Source organism: Carassius carassius, chromosome 49, assembly GCF_963082965.1.
Source record: "Carassius carassius chromosome 49, fCarCar2.1, whole genome shotgun sequence".
NCBI lineage: Eukaryota > Metazoa > Chordata > Actinopteri > Cypriniformes > Cyprinidae > Carassius > Carassius carassius.
Window position 1 is genome coordinate 4,481,986 of NC_081803.1, and position 16,599 is coordinate 4,498,584.

The following is a 16,599-nucleotide window of genomic DNA, read 5'->3' on the forward strand; positions in this document are numbered from 1 at the left end:
AACACGCACACACAAATTTGGTTCTTCAGCCCCACTGCCATACACAGAACCCGTTAATCCTCTGTTTAGCTCTTTAAAGGTTCTCTAACTTTCTCTTAGTCTAATTGAGGAAAGGATTGAAAACAACATACAGTGTATTTCCTGAAGATAATGTGGTTCTCAAACTTTCTGCCCCCCAAGGTCCCCGTATAGAAATATTCCATGGCCCCCTACATGAGACTTTCTGACCTTCAAAACAGCTTTTGCCATTGTAGCAAATTCCCATATATAGCAACATGCTTTATGAGAGTGGAGTAACATATGTAAAATCTAAGGGGGAGAATGGGGTTCCTATTATGGTTCTACATATCACCAGTTGACAAATAGAGTACTTTTTATACAACTGCTCTATAAAAACACATCACTGAATACCAGCAAGGCTGCAATTACGATTATATTCAGTGCAACAGCGCTCTCGCGCGTGTGATTCGGCATAATTGCGCGTGGGCTATCTGGGTTTGCTTTATAACCAGACTTTATAAAAGAGTGCAGGGCAGAAATGAATAAACCGATACAGCCAAAACGACAAATACCGTCGTTCCACGGAACAAATCCTTCAGATAACTAAGTTTCTCCTCCCGGAGACGCTTGCGTGGCGTCAGGAGTGTCTCGGATTCGGCTGCAGGTAACAACGCAGTCTTTATGCGCGCGCTGGAGGCGGAGGCAGCTCTGGGGCGGGGTGGACCGGAGGATCCGGTTGCGCCCGGAGAGAAACACCGTGCTTCTCCTCTCACTGGCCACCGCATGCTGCTGCAGCACAGAGCGCGCTGTCCTGGAGACTCTGGACCCTGAGACACGCTGGGACATCTCTTCTGCTCTGTGATGCTGGTAAGCCATGTTCCTCACACTCATGGCATCAGATGCTGACTAAATGCATATAATCATCCTTTCAGGCATTCTGGAATACTGCTATTAACAGTTATTGAATGGTAGCCTATATGAGAGAGAACACTTGGGGCTAGTTGTCACATGATGAAGTCGTTAAAAGGATTGTATCTTAAGATATTTGAGTCAAAGTCTAGGTAAACAAACGCTTTAGTTTCAATAGTTGATGTAAACCATCTTACATTGGCATTTATTGTTGTAATTCTGTCCTCCGAAATAAAAATTATTCAGTTAATTATTCAGTTAAATCAACGTTCAGACAAGTCAGCTAGCCTATGTAAATGAAGAAAAGTTATTTTTTTTTTGCTGACTAAACAGAAACTGACTTTCTAAAATTGAATGTGCACTTGTATAATATCAGTTTGTTTAGGCGAGTTAACTGAGTGATAAAGAGAGAAATGTGAAAAGTGTTGGAAGGTCATTCTCAGGAACTTACCTTAGTGAAGTATATAGCCTACAGTATCGCACGTCCTGATATTGCTGAGTTAGATGTTTTCCTAGGTCAACATATTTTGTTGACCCTGGAACAACATTTTACTCAAAAAATGTAGTCTTGACCATATCCCCACACCTAAACCTAACCTTAATCTATAAACTTGTTCTTCAAATCTGATTGGTTAATCACAATGTTATTCCAGGGTCAACAAAGATGTTGTCCCAGGAACATGTCTCACTTGGTAAAATCAGGTTCTGCATATAGTATCTGTTCAAAGGTGTGGTCTCAGGAATATTTTTTGTAATGTTTTTGGAGTCCTTAATGCTTACCAATACTTCATTTATTTGACAAAAAAAAAAATGTTTTCTATGATAATATATTTTAAAATGTAATTTATTCCTGTGATGCAAAGCTGAGTATTCAGCATAACTCCTCCAGTCTCAAATGACCCTACAGAAATTATTCTAATATGCTGATTTGCTGCTCAAGAAACATTTCCGATGATTATGAATGCTGAAAAGCATAATTAGTGGAAACTGTTATACTCAGAATTCAGAATTCTTTGAAGAATAGAAAAATCAAACAGAATCAAAACAACATTATTAATATCTTTAAGGACACTTTTAAATAATTTAATGCATCATTATGCTATAAAATGAATAGTTTCATAAAAACAAAACCACACATAAAATCATACAGACCTCAAACTTTTGTACTGTAGTATGTGTGTGTGTGTGTGTGTGCAGGGAAAACTATGTTACTGAGTGCCTTTTATTTTTGCCAAACCTGATTTTCGCACACTTAAAAGTACAGTAGCTGATTAAATCAAATTTGATTATATCAGTTGTTCTGAAAAAGGAAATGCAACTTAAGACACCTTTTAAAACTTCCCCGGAATGTAAACACCGTTTTCATTTTCACAGTTGGGCTGTCTGCCAAACCGAATCTGCTTCCTCTAGTCTACACTAACAGAATAATGGGTATTGCTCAAAGCATGGCATGTAACATTAGTTAAAGTAGTAATTTCATTCGTAATAGATACTGGGTGAGTTCAGTAACTTCATGTAGACCTCAGACTCTTTGGAAAATTGCAGCTTTAAATCAAACCTCAATTTTAATTTCAGTCTCTGCTCACTTTACCTTACTGATGATGAGTTTGTAATAGTAATGTCTGCTCTTTGATTATTTCATTTTTTCTGTGCTCTAATGCCACTTTCTCTCACACACACACACACACACACACACACACACACACACACACACACACACACACACACACACACACACACACACACACACACACACACACACACACACACACACACACACACACACTCAAGCTTATTAATATGTTCAAGAATTTCCTGGTCTATCCTGGGCTTGGAATATCCGGAGCGTTTGCAGCAGTCTGTAGGTGTTTATTATACAGTATGCGGCACTGAAACAAATCAGTGCTGATTCTCTGACAATACTGGCATGCATATTCAAAAGGCTTATACATATCTTCTAATCTAAATGGAGACTGAAGGTGAAAGAGTGCGATTTCTGCAGCACTTAGCACCAGGAAATCATACATAACAAGACTGGCTCAGCCAGTAGTGTGAGTTTGGGGAAGAAATGCCTGTTTTTCCACAGGCAGAGTATCTGTAACTTGTTCAAACAGAGATTATTTTTTACAATTTATATTGCGAAATGAAATAATCCAGGAATGCTCACCAGAATACCTGAATAGCTATCTTTAAATAATTAATAATTCTAGAGTTAGTGGGTATGAGCTTCCTTTGCAGAGTGCATCTGTGATATTGTGATAAAAGAGAGAATATTGTAATAATACTTTCAAATAAACACTGTAAAATAAAAACAATAAAATAAAATAATAATAATTTAATTTATACTGTAGAATTTCTTAAATATATATATATACACACACACACACACACACACACACACACATATATATATATATATATATATATATATATATATATATAAAAAGATAAATAAACATTTCTCAGAAAATCTTTTATTTTCCTCAGAAGAAAGAAAGTCATACAGGTTTGTAATTATATGCAGGTTATTCAATGTCAGGTTTTTCTTTTTTTATTGGGTGAACTGTCCCTCTAAATTCCTACAAGTTAATTTTTGTCACATGACATCACGTGGCATAATGAGTCATCTTGGAAATTAATATGACATGTTAATCCAAGTAAATCTTAACATTTGGCATTCTTATCAAGTAGTGAAATATAATAAAATCACAAAATATATTATGTTCATTCATCATGCAGGTAATGGAGGATCAAGTCAAGAGCAATGCATTGTGGGATACAGTATTCCTCACAGTTGTATACTGCACATTGTGGCCATTCAAGTATTCAATACATATCAAAAATTTGCAGATGGTGCACAATAACCATACTTAGTTCAGCAGAAATGAGAAAACAATATGCAACTGTGAACACAGCCGTTGTTTATATTGTAAATTCTATGAACATCTAGACTCTAGTGCTAGACTGGATTGATCCATTGCCAGATCTGTCCTCTGGCTGGAACAAGGACCACTTCTTGGACAAATGGGCAGGATTTGCTTTTCTAGATCTGTTCAAGAGCATATTTGTTTTTGTTTTTATAAGATTTCTGAGTTGAGAACATTTTTTTGTGAACAAGTGCCCTCCAATTGTGGCTCAAATGTGGGAAGCATGGTGTGTGGCTACTGGCTACCATAACCACAATCTGTCGGCACTCATTCTACACTTTTAAATACATATTTTTACAATGCATTCTTCCATACACCAAATCGGTTATGTATATCGCAACCCATTATATGCTGTATTTAAACACTTGTTTGGAAACGAGAGCTGAATGACTGATCTATAACTTTGTCCTTCTAAGACTGCATGGAATGAAGACAGGTGTCCTCTAATTTTCCTCCTCTGTAAGTAACTTGAGGGCATATTGTTCATATTTTTTTCTGTCTGAGGTTGACACAGTAAATATGAAGTGGCTTGAATTAAGAGGCAGCTGGAGCTGGATCCCGGAAACCTTTAATTGAAGGAGGTGCAGATATTTTGATATATAATGAGAGGCCGTGGTGTGTTTTTAAAGTGCTGACATAATTTGAGATGTGATTTGTTGTGTGTTGGTCACAGAAGGCGTATGAATGATGCTTGTGTATGAAGGGACAGGGTTGTGTTTAACTCAAAATTAAATCTAAATTTATATTCCTAACTCAAATTCCTGGTCTTATTGTCAATGATTCATTAGTGCTTTCTTTCTATTGCATATATAGCCGCCTATTAAGACAGCATCCTTGGTAAAATTAAACCTCCAAACTGACAAATGTTGGATAAAATAGTCAGTAGTTAGATTCTTGATTAGAACTATTTTATTTCTATGGTTTTAAAGGACAAGTAGCTTAAGTGTCATGAGAAGTAATGAATGGTAATTCATTCGAAAATATTTGTAAGAAATAGTTTTGGAGGGACAAAATCATGAACTGAAATAGTGATGTTTAATCAGTTTTAGCACATATTACATTCACACAACATGAATAAACAAAAACAGGTAAGCTTGTCAGCAAAGTGGACACACTTAACCCTGTGCAAAAAATAATTTTAGTCACTAATTACAAGCCAAAATGTGGTATGTTAGAAGGTGGAATAATTCAGTTCAGACTGAGTTCGGAGTTAGCATGTTGCTAAGCTAATAATGAGATACTCACTAACTGGGAAAAAAAAACAGAATTATATGACAATATCCCTGACAATAATTAGACTATGACAAAATGCTGTATCTTCGAAAGCAATGGAATTATTTGACTCATGTTTAGAATTAATATGTTGCTAAGCTAACGACACAATTTAACTAGCCTATAAAAACACATTTGGGTACTACACAGATAACAGTGTTAGCTGTTTTTGCTATTTTAACCATTGGAACAAGCTCAGAGCTGCCAACTCTCACGCATTCACCGTGAGACACACGCAATTGACTCTTTTCACACGCTTTCACGCCACACATCAATTTTCTCACGCACAGAAAAACCACGAAGCAAAGAGGACACGGAGACCAACAGACTAGACAGAGCAGGTTAGTTATGATATAAAAAAATATCAGATTCTGTCAATTTTATTAAGCAATTCAAACAATACCGTTTTGGCACTTGTAAATGTTACACGGCAGATCCCTAGCGCACGTGAACCGATCATCTCTACTATAGTAACAAACGCAGCTACGGTTAGCCATCGCTAACATTAGCACGTTTATCTAACAGCCTTCGATACATTTCTATTACGTAACACCTGTCGGGTATTACGACACCTGTCGGGCCGTGGCTAGTAATGCTAATGCTAATTAAGGTTGATATCTCTGCAGCACTATAACTTGACATTTTTTTAATGACATCGTCGCCCTTATTTCTTCTCAATCTTTTGATGCATGTAGGTCATTTTTTGGATATTTTTACCTCAATTTTTACATATGGCATCTTTAAATAAAGTTGTTATTATAATAAAAAATTAATTTGAATTATTTTTAATCTTAAATAATACTGCCAGCTGATAGGGCTCTCTGTATGTTTACAGCATTAGGTGAGTTGTTTTTTTATTGAGAAAAATCTATGCCTTGTGTATATCTTGTGTAGCCTATTTATCCAAATGAGTCAATATTAAAACAAATCAAACTGAATCGAATTGAAATAATAAAAAAGCTTAGCTTACCAGAAATTGTACTAAAAACATTGTAACATGTTGTCACTAATATTTTAATATTTTTTTTACATCCCCCAATCACCCCCCCCCCCCCCCCCCCCCCCGCCATAAATCTCACTCCAAGCAAAACTCAAAAGTTGGCAGCTATGCAAGCTATAAATCAGTATCGTCCAATTGAATCTTTATTGTCCAAAGGAATCAATTCCTGATCAAAAAACCCCACACAATTTTATCTCATTAAACATACGGTTTTGCTCAGAAATGTGTCACAAACAGTCATAAAATGGGTTGTGAAAACTGTTTCCTGATGATTTTAAAGGCAGGCCATATGGTAGGTATGATTTGGGTCGCAGCTTAATTAAGGTGAATGAGAATCACCTGAGGCCCAGAAGGACATCAATGAGGCTTTTCTCTCTCTTCTGATGTTTCTCTCTCTAACTCTCCCACATTTCCTGTTTCTCCACGTTATTCTCCGAACACGAGCAACACCTGGAATTGCTTTTTCTGGAGTTGTCCCTCTAACTCAGCAGTGATACTGCAGGACTTGGCTTGTACATCTGTGGACTCTCTTTTTCTCAACTTGGTTGTCCCGCAGTGTTAAATTAGCCGGTTCAGACAGTTCCTCTTCAAAGACATGTCTGCAACCCTCCGGGGAATGCTGATGACTTCTTTCACTGGTGAAGAAGAGGACAGCAGATACAAGAATCATGAAAATGTTAAACAATCCGAAGCATCGATTATTTATATAAGCATTGACAGTTTAAAGAAAAGTGGTGGATCAGGATTTTAGATCATTCATTTATTAAGAAAAAATGTGAAGCTCTTTTATGTTCATCCTGTTTTTTTTATTCTTTTTTTGCATAAGCCTTGTCTTTGATGGTGGGAGCTGTACTTGCACAGGGATGTGGACATGCAGCTGGTTCTGTCTAATTTAATGAGAGCCCCACAGGAAGCCCATGTCAGGCACCCATGCCCTGTGGAATCAGGAAGTGGTTTGATTACAAGAGAAGTTGCTGTAATGAATGGCAACCGTGAGAAGGGATGTTGAGGGTTTTCTTTATTTCCTTCACTGTCTTTCATCTTTCATCTTTTTGTCTGACAGCAGAGTCTATTTTCATACCATCATTTTAGGAAAGTAGTGCAGATATTGTAGTCTTTTAATTTCAGCAGAAACTAGTTAAAAAGTGTCAAGTTCTTAGAAATGTTACATGTGTATTAGAAATGTAATGTGTGTATGTATGGTATCAAGTCATTTTCATTTAATTGACTCTAAAAATGTCATGTGGTGTAACCATCAAGTAAAAAACAGTAAAATATTTTCCTTATGCCTTGAATGCATGTATACACATCTTGATTATTATTTTAAAAAAAAAGTATTTTTTAACGGATAATGTAAATGATTAATTCATCAATATAATTTATTTTTGGGGAGTCACACCACATGACGTGAGTTAATTTTGCCTTGTAATAAAAAGGCCAAATCTGATAGTTGTGAAACTTATTGACCTTGACAAACACACATCATGTGACTTAGATTTTTCAGTCAAATGTTTTTCAAATACTACTAAGACGGTTTGTTATTTCATTCATTTAATGAAGCCCCCCCGCCCCAATTTGTGATATTTTGACAGTTGTATCACACTGTGATTTTTGACTTTATGCACCCCCCAAAATATTATCCACAATTAGAAAAGGCTGTAGCGCCAAACACTCATCCAAAAATCCAGTAGGCAAATAACATAAGGTACATAGATCCAACTTATACAAAAATATAGAGATTAAAGACATCCACACTCGTCCAAATTCAGCCAAAAAGGCTTATTTCATTTATTAGTCAGAGGTCACAAAAATATGTACAAAAAAGTGCAAATGTGCAAAGGTCCAGAATGTTTTTGGGTATTAACATGGCACTGAGGAAGGGTTAATAACTGAAAATGTTCTGCACCTGTGCACATTTTTGTATGTTTTATTTATTTTATTTTTTTGTGACCTCTGAGCAATAAATGTAATAAGCCATTTTGGCTGAATTTGGATGAGTGCGGATCTCTTTCATATCCCCTCAAAAGTCTTAAAATTAATTCAGGAATATCATATACGTATGTGAATATGTGAGACACAGGCATGCTAAGAGTCTCTGTGTTAAAGTCTGAAATATTTCTATATTAGATGGGTGTGACACTCTAACTGCAGCCAGGCACAAGGGTCAGCAAAAGCCTCCAAAAATGAGAATTGCAAAAGGAGGAAAAACACACTCACCATTTCCTGACTGCCCACCACAGCCAGATTGTATAACTGCAGCTGAGCCTGCAGATCAGGATTTGTGAAAGTAACTGAACTAATGTAAATGCGTTTGGTTCATAAACCAGCCATTGCTCATTCCCACACAAGAGCTTTTACTCTGATTAAGATCTTTGAGGAAGTTGTCAGGAAGTTAAAGTGACCTGATTCTGAAGTTTCATCAAGGCATTAACAGCAAAAATACTGTTTATGTAATAGTGTTAAAACTCTGTTTCTGCTAGGAAATCCATGTTTAGCTGGTTGGTGTGTTTTGGAACAAGTTATCATATTAGCTCAAGGAGTTCAGGCTGGTTTTTGGAGCATGGTGGCTGGTAAGTCAACTAATGACCAGCGTAGACCAGTTAGAAACCAGCTAGCATGTTCCAAAACACAGCTGGATTTTCCATCGGTGATGATAACATTTTACTGGCATAAACACAGAATAGACATCTAAAGAACAGCCCTTCACAAGAAGGCTAATCACAGCTAAACAACAACACTCTGTTTCAGAAGAGAAAATTGAAGTATCTCTTTCTGATTTGTTTAAGGTTGTAACTTTCCTCAGTGTTGTTCAGCCGTGTGTTTGGTCCGTGGTCTTGGCTCTGGTGCTGTATGGCGTAGTCACAGCAGGGAGAATGAATAGCTGGCAGACTCGTGCTGTGCTCGTCCTGGCAGCTTTATGAGTGAGCTGGAATAACGTAACACGGTGTGAGGCATCTTTTCTCTCAGTCATGTGTAAGCTCTTAAATGAGATGAGAAGAAAAAGATTAGTCATTTTGTATAACCACATTGAGAGAGATTTAGTCGCTGAGTGTCATCTACTCTTGTTATGCAGTAAAAGATGGCTGCTTGCTGTCATATACAATATCTAATAGGTTGGAAGAGGAAATTAATACAAATTTAAAGTGATGAGAAAGGGTTTGAATGAATGAATCAATGAGCATGTGACTAAATTAATTAATAAGTAAGTGGATAATTAAATGAAAGTGAATAGGGGTGTAAACGCATGAGTGATCGAAAGAGAGACTGGGTAAATGAGTGAATAAGTCAGGAAAGTACTGAATAAATGTGTGAATAATTTAGTGAGCGAGTGAACAAATGATTAAAATTGTTGATTGGATGGATGGATGATTGAGTGGTGGAGTGAATTTATCAGTGAGTGAAAGAATAAATTAAGTAATTGAATGAATCAGTCAGTGAGTGAAAGAATGAATGAATCAGTAATTGAATGAATAAGTCAGTGAGTGAAATAATGAACGAATCAGTAATTAAATTAATCTGTCAGTGAGTGAAAGAATGAATGAATCAGTAATTGAATGAATCAGTCAGTGAGTGAAATAATGAATGAATCAGTAATTAAATTAACCTGTCAGCGAGTGAAAGAATGAATGAATCAGTAATTGAATTAATCTGTCAGTGAGTGAAATAATGAATGAATCAGTAATTGAATGAATCAGTGAGCGAGTGAAATAATGAACGAATCAGTAATTAAATTAATCTGTCAGTGAGTGAAAGAATGAATGAATCAGTAATTGAATGAATCAGTCAGTGAGTGAAAGAATGAATGAATCAGTAATTGAATGAATCAGTGTAAATTTTGACAGGGATTTTTGATTAGTCTTTGTCTTTATCTTGAGATGAAAATGCTTAATAGTCTAAGTCACATTTTAGTCATATGAATCTTATATAGTGTTACTCTAGTTTTAGTTGATGAAAAGTAATTGCATTTTTGTCAACTTTTAGTCATTACTTTTAGTCAAGCTGCAGTTACCAACATGTATTTAATTAATTCTTCTCTCTTTAGATCAAATCAGTTAAGCTTATGATAAATTTGAATCAAGGATTGAATTTGGAAAAACTTGAATTAATGATGACAATTTTTATTTTGGGGTGAACTATCCCTTTCATATATAATATATTTAATATATAGAATTTATCATTTTTGAAAAAGAAGCAGAATAAGACAATAAGACAAAAATACTAAAGAGATACAAATTAAAATTATTTTTCAGATGCAGTATGTTTACTTAAAATATTTATTTAACATCTTTTGTTGGTTAACATTATAATGACATGGATAGGTAGGAATGCTGTCCCTTTAAAACGGAAGGCATGCATGTAATACCGACACATGTTCAGTTTTCACCCATTTGTTCAAGTTCAATTAATCCATAACTGTATTTATATACGTGAGATATTCTACACGAAAGACATTTGGACTTCACTAACTTTAAGTTAATTGACAATGAACTGGACTCCCAGATAAAACATGGACATTTGGACACCTTATTCCTACCATTTCGGGTGCTAAGGCCATTGTTTCAGATCACAAATTCACGTTTTGCTAGTCCACTGCGGCTGCCATACTGAGATTAGATATGTGAACGCCCCTTATCCGATTGCAATCCAATGACAGGGGCACACATTTTTAAGGACAAGACAGTAGCCTATAGGATGTATTTTGAATGTCTGGTAGTCCTCATATAACATTATGAGGTCCCGTCTCGTCATGTTAACAAAGACGCGGCATATATTTCATCATAGTTTTTATCATCAGATATAAGTTTTAGCTCGTCAACCTCTCGTTTTCATCACAGAAAAAAAAGTGCATTAATGAATATTTTTTTCTTCATCTATATTTTTCTTCGTTAACAAAATTAACACTGGAATGAATCAGTCAGTCAATTTCCCTCTTCCCTCTCTTCCCTCTGAACATGTATGCACCCATCAGATTGGAATCTCCCCTTAAGATGAAGGAATACCCATTATAGTCCACTGCACAGGGCACTAAGCATGGAAAGGAACATCTCCTAACTAATTTAGTAAATTGGTAAAATAATGAGTGAAAGATTTAATGGTTCCAAGAATCAGTGAGTAAGGGAATGAATGATTGAAGGAGAAAGTGAATGAATGGATGAATTATTGGGTGAGTGAATGAATGCAAAAGTGATTGGATGAATAGGTGAGTGAGCAGATGGATGGATGGATAGATAGATGGATGGATGGAGTGTTTTAATAATTGAGTCAGTACATATTTGAGTGCCAGTCTCAGATAAATAGACATCCCCCTCCTCAGTGCTGGTCCATGGCCAACTCTCCTTGATACAGTCCAGTATTCACCACTAACATAACTAATCCTTTCATTAAATCAACCCTCCCACTAACCTACAAAGAACTAATTGTGAGTTAGCACACACACACACACACACACACACACACACACACACACACACACACACACACACACACACACAGACACTTATTTTGAGAATGTCTTTACGCTCTTTTTTTCCACCTAGTATATTTTAGCACCGCAGCTTTCCAGCTTGCTAACACAGTGTTCCTGTGTTTTCCCTCGTTCACAGATACACATGTGTTTGTGACTGTGTGCATATGTGCGTGTTTGCATGTGTGTACTGTGCGCTAATGAATGCTCGGCCTCTCGTGTGTTTGCTCGAACTTACAGTGCTGCTGTTCATCCCCAGTGTAAGTTGTCATGCCATTAGACTGCTTTTAACACACATCTCTTATTTTCACACATCAGTGACAGCACTGTTCTCCTGCACTGGAGCCATCCCAAAATGCTTTGCTTGGCTGCGTAGGTCCTGAATTTAGACCTGTAGGTCACTTTAAATGAAACACAGTGTGTTTGCAAACTAGATAGACTGCCTTGAACCCTATGCCCTCACCTCATCATCTTGTAAAAGCTCTATTTTGTCTTTTTAATGGTATGATAACACCAAGCTATCAGTACTGAAGTACTTTGACGTCTGACTTATTAACATATAGGAGACCTTCATACGCCTCTAGATCTGGTTCTACAGAACATAATCAGTTTAATCTCATTTTCTAGGTAGACCTGTGAAGATCAGAAGCAACACATGATGAAACATGTAGAGGACTCTGAATAGATTAAGGAAGTCATACAGAAGGCCTGGAAACTCTTTGGGAAATAACATACTGGGCTTTTCAACAACACCGGACTGTTGTATGAAGTTAAAAGAAACGGATGGCAAATGACCAGCTTCCAGACTTTTTTTTATGGACCGTAGCCATGAACGTCTAATGGCTAAACCTTCAATGAATGGTTTTGTCTTTTGGGTCACTGTGAGCACTGAAGAATGGAGGATCCATTCCAGAAATTCTCTCAAGGGTCTGTCATGCTACCTCAAAGAAGAATGAGCAATTTTCACCAGATGGAGATAAGCACATGTTGCTACTGAACTGGTCCAATGGTTCATTTGTCTGGACAGAGAACTAATAGGAACCTAAAGAAGAGGAAGTGGCCGTAACTTGACCCATGACAAAGTATGTGCATGAAGAGCCAGGCTGAAGTTAAAAGAGTGGGTGAAATGGGACTCAACAGTAAAGTTTTAAACAAAACTTGCTTTGTGGTCTACAACTGGGAAATATGAGACTTTAGTTGACGAACAAAACACAAACAGTTCTTCTTCATTTTAATCAAAGACATACCCTAGTGACTTCAACAAGTGGTTCTGGCATGGGCGGCCTTTGGCTGATCTTTATGTCTTGTTTTTGATGGTACGCAGAGATGTCCCAACTTTATTGAACTACGTCATCCTACCCAACTTGTTGTTGAGGTTGTCAGCTGTGATGCTGCGCAGGGGTCTGCTGGCCTGGCTCTCACGTGTGGGTGTTGTGTTAGTGGTGGTGTGTTGTTGTCTTTCCCTCCTTTATGCCATCACCTGCAGCCCCCATGCTGATGAGCTCATGGCTGGGCAGCCCTTGCCCAGGGCTGGAGGGATGGCTATGCCAGGAGGACCAAGCAGGCCAGGTGGGGTTGGAGGTGCCGCTGTAGGCCCTGCTGGACTGGAAAGGTTCCAAGCCCTTCTCCAAGAGCGTGAAGAGCAGCACCGGCAGCATATTACCAGCTTGAAAAAACAAATTGCTCAACTTAAAGAAGCTCTCCAGGAACGGAGCAAACAACTTAAAGGCATGCAGGACTCTGTGGAGAAGACAGCTGGGAAGGGGACGGTGGGTGACGTGGCTGACGACCACAGTCACAGCGACCTGCAGGAGTTCCTACGCAGCCAGCTGAGCCGGGCAGAGGTGCACTCTGGCGTTCGACTTCCAAGCGAGTACGCTGTAGTGCCCTTTGAGAGTTTCACCTTACAACGTGTCTACCAGCTGGAAATGGGGTTGACCCGTCACCCTGAGGAGAAGCCGGTGAGGAAGGACCGCAGGGATGAGCTGGGGGAGGTGGTGGAGAGTGCACTGCACGCCCTCAATGCACCAAATCAAGGTGGAGACAAAACAAAAGCTAGCAAAGTCTACACACCATCAGACTTCATAGAAGGTAAGATTAACAATAATGCAGTTAGCTTGTGTTTTCTTCATCTATTCTGCAAAAAATTGGTGCTACCCAGTGTAAGACCATGCAGAAACTACAGTCACATGTTATTTTAAGGTCCTATTCTCACTATTAACTCGCTATTAACTATGACGTTAGCTGCAGTAAACCCCTAGTTTGCTTCTTATTAATAATTAATAAAGCAGTTGTTAATTTTAGATATGTGGTAGGATTTAGAGATCTAAAATATGGTCATGCAAAATTGTAGGTATACATGCCATTGTAAAGACTGTAAGTCTAACCCTCTTAGTCTCGTTTTCATCCACTAACATGACTAGGTCTATACTGTATACAGCCAATCTGTCAATATAACATTAGCTTGCTCTATTCTTTTTATATTCTATCTGTTTTCTTTTTATTTATTTATTATATTATATAAAAGCCTTTGCTATGTGTTCTGCGTTTAAGCTAACTGAGACTTGTTATAGCACTTGAATAGCTATCATTGCTCTTTTGTTGTTTTTGATTGCTTACATTGTCCTTATTTGTAAGTCGCTTTGGATAAAAGCGTCTGCTAAATGACTAAATGTTATGTAAATGTAATATTGATATACTCACTGTTTCAATAGAAATGACATTTTGCGGTGTCTTTGTTACAGTGTTATTATACATTTATGTACTGAGTAACAATAATTAACTCCATGTGCTTATATGGTTAGGGTTAGGATGAGGGATTGGAATAGAGTTTATTGTTATTACTATAGCATCTAAATGCAACGTGTAACAGGGACACGTCAAGTAAAGTGCTACCCTCTATAGCCACAAGGTGTTAATATTATGTGTTAACATGAATGTAGTGTGACTGCTTAAATGATGTAAGTTAAGAGTGGGTTCTAAAGGATGGTAGGAGTTTTCTGGTAGCCTGTTTGGAGACATTATTTTTTGCTATTCCATTTAGTGCTGCTAGTGCAGAGGTGACACACTTCTCCTCTATGGGACCACAGGAAAACTCCTCTGCACCTCTCTGGACCATCAATAAAGCCCAAGTCTTTAGTCTGGAGTTTGTCTGACACTTTTAGAGAAAATCTCTCAAAATAATCTCTGAGGCACATGGAAAGAGTTATACAATCCTCAGAACCAACAATAGAGCATCCTGTAGCCGTATGTTAACACTCTAAAGCCAGGATATCCTGTGACGGACAGTACACAGCTGTTTCATGTTCAGAGTTGCCTCATCTCTAGCGTTTCTTCAGGAGAGAAAGTGGCACATCTCAGTGGTTATAGGCATTACAGGATATACATTATTCCTGTTGTTATGCACCTTGTTTAGTCATTAATAACTGTTACCAGCACCAGAAACTGAAATGTTAGAAATTAGCTATGGTGAAATTTGCATTTAAAAATTTCCCAACAATGGGTGCCGGCAATGATACAGTTAGCTAAGCTGAAAAAAAGGACATATTTATCTAAATGTTACAAACAACTGCTGAATTTTCATGCTACTTATGCTGAACTTATGCTGGTTTTGTCAGGTTTTATTAAGATCACTTACAGGCAATTTGGATACATCAAAAGAGACACATACAATATATTCATATAACATAGAAACAAATATTTATATCGGCCACTTTTCATGTTTGGTAGTCTATAGCGAGAACCTGAAAGGAGCGCTCTGGATACAAAACAGGATCACTGTCTAAGAGCACAGATCGAGCCCGACTCAAAACTTTTCTGTTCAACAAAAATGACAAACTTGTAAGTTTGTAAGGTTCACACTGAGATTTCCAAACCGGCAGCCAATGGAAAAGGACAGCATAGGACTTAAAGAGCAATTTCATCAATGTCCTGTATTGAATTGATCTTGATTTTCTTAAGCAATATAGGTGTTCCCATCCCCTTTTACACAATACCTCTTTATTCACATCAAAACACAATCTATTATCAATAGTTGTCTCAAGATATTTATAACTCTCGACATATCAAACCTTGTTGTTGCTGGTTTAGCTGGTGTTTACTAGCAAAAAAAAGCTTCCAAAACACAACATAAACCTTTGGACAGAAATCTTGATCTTTTGAGCAGGAATACATTTGGAGGAGTGCTAAGTTATATGTATTTCTCACTGTCTGATACACTAATCGTCCTGGGTTAGTTGTTGTTTGGTGCATCTTTAAATAGAAGACCATTTCTTCTCAATTCAAGCCTCCTTTGAGCTCTTTTTTAACCGTATAACCAAAAAAGCCTACTCTACTTCACATCAACAGTGGAGAGCTTGTGAAGAATTCAAAAAAAGCCAAGGCCATGTCTGTAATAACCTATCTCTGTTGGCTAACTGTATGTAGTGCTTCTTTACCAGACCAATTTTGTGGTGACACAATTAAATTTAGAGAGGAAATTTTACCCTGAGCTAATGTGGCCAGTGTTCAGTAACTCACGTCTTTTGTTGTGCGCAGAACTGTTGCGTCTAATTTACCGTAGCTAGTCGAGCCTGCGGGTTATGCTTTGATGTCTTTGCCGTTAGTAGCTTGTATTGATTCAGATGGCTTCCCTAATGGCCCTGCTTCCCCCATGAATGCATTTTATGTGTGGGGTGGAAAGGGCTGGACATGAGAATAATAGCAGTTTGCTAGTTAGTGAAGGCAAGCATCACTTCTGTTTCTGCTCAGGGTTAGGGATTTGGACTAACTTCTACAGAAACATTGTAAAAACTGCATAGAACACCATGGCAACATTCTCATAAATTTCTGAGAAATTAGATGCACATATTTCCTAGTGTAGATCATGGTGCAGTGTTTCCACACTGTGCTACCAAAGCTAATGAAGTATGAAGCTGTGAAGTATGTTTTTCTTTTGTATCCTCATCATGAACCTTAAGCAAATGCCAGTGTTTCGTGCGTGAGAATGTTTTTCCTGCATGATATTATCTTTGCGCCTTTGTAACACC

General features: G+C 37.5%; 1 protein-coding gene across 2 annotated transcripts in view; it reads left to right on the top strand.

Moving 5' to 3' along the window:
• Window positions 1-545: 545 nt before the first annotated feature.
• Window positions 546-16,599, top strand: part of LOC132132556 (chondroitin sulfate N-acetylgalactosaminyltransferase 1-like) — a 32,745-nt gene continuing 16,691 nt past the window's right edge. For both annotated transcript variants that reach the window (XM_059544976.1, XM_059544977.1), the window contains exons 1-2: window positions 546-867; window positions 12,200-13,663. In XM_059544976.1, the coding sequence (XP_059400959.1) occupies window positions 12,886-13,663 (778 nt within the window). In that variant the 5' untranslated portion in view covers window positions 546-867; window positions 12,200-12,885. The remainder of the gene's footprint in view (window positions 868-12,199; window positions 13,664-16,599) is intronic.